This window comes from Drosophila mojavensis, unplaced genomic scaffold (assembly GCF_018153725.1).
Source record: "Drosophila mojavensis isolate 15081-1352.22 unplaced genomic scaffold, ASM1815372v1 contig_136, whole genome shotgun sequence".
Taxonomy (NCBI): domain Eukaryota; kingdom Metazoa; phylum Arthropoda; class Insecta; order Diptera; family Drosophilidae; genus Drosophila; species Drosophila mojavensis.
In genome coordinates, this window is record NW_025318667.1 from 13507927 (window position 1) to 13515009 (window position 7083).

The window sequence follows — 7083 nt, forward strand, 5'->3', positions numbered from 1 at the left end:
ATATAGCTAGCAGATCTGTAAGGTCTGTTCTATAAGATTTCGATGTCGATTTCGATTTCTATTTTTCGTGTTAATAAACAATTAGTTACACGCTAAATATAGAAGTGTAGAAACAGACTCGAACAGTTTACAATTTATTTGATTTCTGGCCATATTTTCGCACTACATTATTGGCTTGCCAATCCAAGTCCCAATTCAAATCCAAACGAATCTCGAGCTGCGGTAAATTATGTCGTTGCCTTGCCTTTGAGTTGTTAATATTTGTTTTCTTTTGTTTTAAGTTTTGCGCTCTAGTTTTTAGTATGCCTCTTTAATTTTTTTTTGTTATTGTAGCTGTTATTGTTTATATTGTGTACTCGTATTTTATGCGCTCAGCTATTTTGGGAGCAGCAGCAGCAGTAGCAGCAGCTTGTGGCTGTGGTTATCTGTGGGACATGGAGAGGCGACTGCATGAGCTGCCTGCTGCAACTTCTATCGACTCCAATGGCAAACACTCTCGGCTCCTTCCCCACCCCCGCCCGTTGGGCGTATGCATTAAGCGGCATTTGCCGTGGCTGCAACCAGTGCCAATTCAATTTGGCTATTTGGCGCTGGCCATATTTGCCAAGGGTCAATATGATTAGGGCTGATGAGCGGCGATTGGATCGAAGTGTTTGATGAGCCACCTATAAATGGAGCTTGCGTGCCGAGCCGTGCAGTTAGTTGCAACATGAGATTCCAAGGGGATAGCAAAGTGCAACGCTTCCACCTGGCGGCCAACAGGCAGCAGCGCAATCAGATATGCAGTCACAAGTTCACTCACAGTCACAGTGATGACTCCCTGGATGAGGAGCAGACCATGTGCAGCCGCGAGGCAGCCGAGAAGAGCGTTAAGTATTATCTAAAGAACAGCTCACTGCACGGCCTCAAGTATATAGCCGAGGAGAGCATTACCATACCAGAGCGGTAAGTTATAAGGATTATCCTCTAGTTTAAATCTAAATATATGTAGATAGCAAGAGAGCGTAACTAGAAATTTTCGATCGAGTCAAAGTAGTTCAGATCATCAATTAGAGTGAGAGAATTATATAGCAGTTGAATGAGCGAGGAAGGCAGAGAAAGAGAGTGAGAGGGAACAGATGAGATGAGTGAGTGAGTGAGTAAGTTTCTTACTTAAGGGAAAGAGAGTGATGGATTGCAGATGAGATATGCAGAAAGATATTGGAAAAAAGAGAGAGAGACAGAGATAGTGATCGATAAAATGACAGACGGATATATAGTGAATAAGAGAGAGAGAGAGGCAGTCGGAGGAAAAGAGAGAGAGAGAGTGCGAAAGAGCAGAGAGAGTGAGGAAGGAAGAGAGGTAGAGAGAGTGATATATGGCGAGATAGAGGAAGAGAGAGTAAGAATGATATAGTGTGTGCCAGGAAAGGTGAGAAAGGGTGAGTGTATATTAGATAGATAGAGAAATTAAGAGAGAGGGAGAGAGAGAGAGAGAGAGAGAGAGAGAGAGAGAGTACGAGCGAGAGAGTATAAAATTTCAGTAAAGTCTTGAGCAGATGAAATCATGATATATACACATGCATATGTGTATGTATATATATGTTAGCAAAATATATTATCAATAAACGATGTCAGCGTATTCTTTGGCATATCCTTCGTGCTGGTGGTCATTCTGTCGGGCTTCTTCATATCAAACATTTACATCAAATGGAGCGCCTCGCCCATCATCATCTCGACGAGCGCCAAGCAGCAGCTGACGAGCAACATTCCCTTTCCGGCTATAACCATATGTAATCTGAATCAGGCGCTGCGAAGTCGGGTTCAAAGCATCTCCAGGTAAGATATGAGAGGCAGATTGTACTGCTGTAGGAGCTAATAATATGCCAACTCTTCATTTGCCCTCTTCCTTTCCTTTTCTCCTTTAGCACCAGCAAAAACTATTCGTTGCTTATGAATCTGTGCAGCAAGGATTACGATCAGACCATCACGTACATCGGCACCTGGACGTACTTCAAGGCGCTGCTGGTGGAGGTGGCCCAGCCATGCGATGAGATGCTGCTCCATTGCAGCTTCGGCTCACGCAAGGAGATCTGCTCGACGATTTTCAATTCCATTCTGACGGACGACGGACTGTGCTGCACGTTCAATGCGCTCGATCCCATCTATTTGTTTCGCAACTATACGGACGATGTGCGCATCGAGCCGGCGGCAGAGAATTCAATATTCAAGGCCATTGACTGGACTCCAGAATCCGGCTATGCCAAGAATCTGCCGGAGTTCTACTACCCCCGGACATCTGGCGGCACGGGCAGTCGCATGGGACTCACCGTCGTATTGAATGCCTCGATCGCCGAATATTACTGCACCAAGTCCATGGGCAATGGCTTCAAGGTGACTCTTTACAGATATCTCTCTCTTTATCTCTTTATCTCTCTCTCTCTCTTTCTATTTTTATACCCTGAACCCATTGAAAATGGGAAATCAGGGTATAATGGTTTTGTGAAAAGTATGTAACAGGCAGAAGGAATCATCGCAGACCCCATAATGTATATATATTCTTGATCAGGACGACGAGCTGAGTCGATATAGCCCTGTCCGTCTGTCCGTCCGTCCGTCCGTCCGTCCGTCCGTCCGTATGAGCAAAAGGATCTCAGAAGATATAAGAGCTAGAGAGCTGAAATTTGGCATGCATACTCGTGTATACCATAGGCAGTACAAGTTTGCTTTATTTTTTCGATAACTCGCCCGATAACTTTTTTATCGAGAATAATCGAATTTTTGACATTGTTTTTTCAGCCTAATTTGAACACTTTTAGACCTGGAGACTTCAAATTTGCGTTGTATATAAAGTTAATAGATACAAAGAATTTGTAATTTACAGATTTTGGATACCACGCCCCCTTCGCCCCCAATTTGTAAAAAACGTATTTCAAGTACTAGAGACTTGTGCTTTGGAATGTACACACATATTCATCATATGATTACGCTCTAAGAGTTTCATTAAGATCGTATATCTACAAAAGAAATTATTCAACAAATAAATTCTCATATTATTGCCCACACTACAGTGCAGCCCAAGCGCAGCCGCTACTTACTGCGCAGTTAGCAGAGCGTGTGCTTATAAGTGCATGTGTATGTATGTGTGCATAAAAGAAGTCCAGAATTATTAGAATATCAGTTTGGAGGGTTCAGGGTATCTCCCAGTCGAGCAGTCTCGACTGGAGCCTTCTTACTTGTTTATTCCTTGTCTCTAATATTTTTGTCTGTCTTTCTCTTTTCCTCTTTATTTCTTACTTTCTCTCTCTCTATCTCTCTCTCTTTATGTATCCCTTCCCTCCCATATTTTCCTATTGTTAACCCCCCTCGAATCCTCTCATCTACCGCTCTCGTGCTCTCCTTCTACCCCCTCTCTCTCTCTCTCTCTCTTTATCTCTGTCTGCCTTTCCAGGTGCTGGTGCACAATCCCGCCGAGCTGCCCAAGGTGACCAACTATGGATTTGTGGTTAGCGCTGGTCGTGAGGCACGCATACCCATTGAGCCGGTCTACGAGGATGCCACGCCCAGCATACGGTCGATCAAGAAGGCGGTGCGCCGCTGCCTGTTCTCGGATGAGAACGATCTGTCCTATTATCGCACCTACTCCCGCAAGAACTGTGAGCTGGAGTGCGAGGCGAAGCTGCTGCTGCGCGAATGCAGCTGCGTGCTCTACTACCTGCCTCGGATAGATCCGGCTGCCCGTGTCTGTGGGCCCAACGACAACAACTGCACGAATCGGGTGCAGACGGAGATCGAGTCGTCGAAGACGAATCTCTCCTGTGAGAACTGCTGGCCGGGCTGCTTTGAGCTCACCTTCAAGTCGGTCATGACCAGCTCGACGATTGTGGCTGGGCCCAGCTACCAGAATGGCGAACAGCTGCCGGAGCGTCTCTTCAATGCCAGCCAGAATGGCAACGTCAACGACCTAGCCATTCTCCACTTTTACTATCTGAACAACAACTTTCGCAGCACTACCAAGTCCGAAATGTTTGGCTTCACCGAGTTTCTGTGTAAGTCCAGGTCCAGGTCCAGGTTCAGGTTCAGGCTCAAAGCCAGGTCGAGGTCCAGGTCCAGGTTCAGAGCCTGGTCGAGGTCCAGGTTCAGAGCCAGGTTCAGAGCCAGGTCCAGGTGCAGGTCGAGGTCCAAGTTCAGAGCCAGGTCCAGGTCCAGGTCCAGGTCCAGGAACAAGTCCAGGTTCAGGTCCAGGTCCAGGTCCAGGTTCAGGTTCAGATCCAGGTCCAAGTTCAGGTTCAGAGCCAGGTCGATGTCCAGGTCCAGGCTCAGAGCCAGGTCGAGGTCCAAGCTCAGAGCCAGGTCCAGGTCCAGGTCCAGGTACAATTCCAGGTCCAGGTTCAGGTCCAGGTCCAGGTTCAGGTTCAGGTTCAGAGCCAGGTCGAGGTCCAGGTCCAGGTTCAGAGCCAGGTCGAGGTCCAAGTTCAGAGCCAGGTCCAGGTCCAGGTACAAATCCAGGCTCAGGTCCAGGTCCAGGTCCAGGTTCAGGTTCAGATCCAAGTCCAGGTTCAGAGCCAGAGCCAGAGCCAGGTCCAGGTGATCCTCTAGTGCCGCACGATCATGACACATTATTTTGCAGCCAATACGGGTGGCCTGCTCGGCCTGTTCATGGGCTTCAGCATCTTCTCTGTGATCGAGATCGTCTACTATGTGACGATGCGTCCCTTTTGCGCCTCTCGGACGATGCACGAGCGACGACGCCGCCGCCAAGCGGAGCTGCTCTGGTTGACGCCGGTGCGCCAGCGACGACGCCTCCATCTCCAGCTGCAACGCCCGCCGCCGCCATACAGCCAGCTGGGCAAGGCGAGGCCAGGCCCGAAGTTTAAGCAGAGTCTGTGGCAGACGCTGCGTGCCGGCCGCGATCCGATTGTCTATCCCTATTTGGATTAGGATGTTGTTATCTCCACTCTTTATGGGCTCTTCGAGTGCAGCGGACGTGGCCTCAAGCTGAATAAATAAACCAAGGCGCAGCCAGGGGGGGCCAATGAACGTGGCGTCAGCCAAAAGGAGGGGGGAGGGGGGCTCGATGGGGCTGACCGGAAGCGCTGCGCTTCATGCTGAGCATTTCAGGTTGGCTATCAAATGGCGCTAATCGCTAATCGCTAACCGCTAATCGCCACGCGACTTCAATTTCAATTTCAACGACAGCAACAACAAATCACGCAACATTAAAAAAAAAAAAGAAAACAAAGACAAAAAAGTTTCTCTAGGCCAGCAATTTGTTGGCCATTTGACAGCGAGCTCACTAGCTTTGTCATCCGGTTGGTAATTCAATATGAGTGAGCAGAAAACGATTTCTTAAGCCCATCGAACTAGAGCCAGCCTTGAAGCGAAGGGCTTATATACAGTGATTACCATTGGATATTGTCATAATGGGTAATATAATGCGTGGATATCCTCTATCAAGATTGTATACGTTGGGCTGCACGTCAGATGGGACAGAATAAATTCTATTTGCAATTGTCATTGCGCGCTTATGAGAATCGCAGAGTAGGACGACTATCATGACCATACAGAATTCCATTATGAAGGAAGAGCTGTCAGATGATGGAAAAACTTTTTGTTAGGTTAGACTTTGCAGATTATGAATTACAGTAGAATCGGGTTACTCAAGGGACCGTCGTTATGTATGTATGTTATGTATGTACGTTATGTATGTTATGGACATCTCCAAATACAAATATATATCAGACATATATCCCAGATGAGATCTAAATGAAATATCTATAAATGAAATATCATTTATAGATATTTCACTTAGATCTCATCTAAAATATGTAAGACAATTATCCTGATTCCCAGACAAACTCATATGTCTATAGCGACGGTCCCTTAAGCAGCGCTATAACCAGATTCTACTACATATCGAAAATTAGATCGTATAACTTAAAATAAAAATGGGTTCAGGGTATAAAAATACATCCTTTTCATACAATCTATACGATTCCCTGCAGCTGCAAATCTTCGAGCTAATCTAGCTTAAATATTCCAGAAATGCTTATGTCAAAGCTATATAAATATCAAGTGCAATATATAGATCATTTCAAGAAAGAAAAGAAAAAGATTTCTTTGAGCGTATTTCGAGTTCGATATTTTCTGTGCAATTGATTTTGCAGACATTTTTGGCTTTTGGTTTTTGGGCTCTTGTGTGTCAGTTGTAAATTAATGGATAGAAATTTCTGTCTGGCTGATGGGCGTTTAATGGGGGCGTGGCTTCATTGTGGGCCAGCAACGAAAATGGCAACTGGCGTTGGCTAAAAATGTCGCACTGATGTCACATGCTGTTGGCAAAAGTGCGTTTGCTTTGCAGTAACTATGCGAGAGGCACACACACACACACACACACACACACACACACACACACACACACACACACACACATATTGGCAATAAGAAGTTTTATAACCCAGGCGCGTCTACAAGCTCGTTTCTCTGGATGGCAAGTGTCACAAGTTGCGCCCTTCCGTCAATGTCAAGTGGTCCAAGTGGCTCCACTAAAATTCCACTGTTGGGCAGACACAGACACACACACACACACACACACACACATGCACATATGTGTGCACGAGTCGGGGCATAGGCATAGTTATTGCTGGCCAGCTGGAAAATCTCAAATCGCGCCCAGTTTAAGCGTCATAAGCGGCGTATACGCGATCAACGAACACCAGCAACAACAACAGCAACAACAGCAGCAACAGCCCCAGCAACAGCAGGCGGCAGCAGCAGCAAAACTCTGAATGTAAACAAACAAATGCTGTGGCAGCCGTTTGAAGGTGTGCGTGTGTTAGTTGGCCTTTTACACATTTCGTTTTATGTAGTTTTTTGCCCTGCTTTTATATTTTCGTTAGCTGTGATTCATTCACACCACAGCATCCAGCAACAACAACAACAACAACAACGAGATATGTGGTGGCAGAGCTCTGGAATGGACTTTTGACGTGACCAGCCATAGCCACAGCCACAGCCACAGCCACAGCCACGAGACATCCGTCGACGCTTGCCAGATGCTCTACCAAACGCGAGCCTAAAACACAAACACAAAAGACTTTTTAA

The 7083-nt window shown here is 46.4% G+C and overlaps 1 protein-coding gene across 1 annotated transcript; it reads left to right on the top strand.

Moving 5' to 3' along the window:
- Positions 1-215: 215 nt before the first annotated feature.
- On the top strand, positions 216-5002 carry LOC6583764 (pickpocket protein 28). The gene is made up of 5 exons (XM_002009393.3): positions 216-945; positions 1618-1818; positions 1908-2373; positions 3431-4028; positions 4610-5002. The coding sequence occupies exons 1-5, from the start codon at positions 629-631 to the stop codon at positions 4918-4920; spliced, it is 1893 nt and encodes a 630-aa protein (XP_002009429.2). The 5' UTR covers positions 216-628; the 3' UTR covers positions 4921-5002.
- The last annotated feature ends 2081 nt before the right edge of the window (positions 5003-7083 follow it).

Bases quoted from the DNA above. Each gene is read 5' to 3' on its own strand.
- LOC6583764 (XM_002009393.3), top strand. From the start codon at position 629: ATGAGCGGCGATTGGATCGAAGTGTTTGATGAGCCACCTATAAATGGA. The intron at 1,819-1,907 runs GTAAGATATGAG...TTTCTCCTTTAG, and splicing joins CGGGTTCAAAGCATCTCCAG to CACCAGCAAAAACTATTCGT. The intron at 2,374-3,430 runs GTGACTCTTTAC...CTGCCTTTCCAG, and splicing joins CCATGGGCAATGGCTTCAAG to GTGCTGGTGCACAATCCCGC.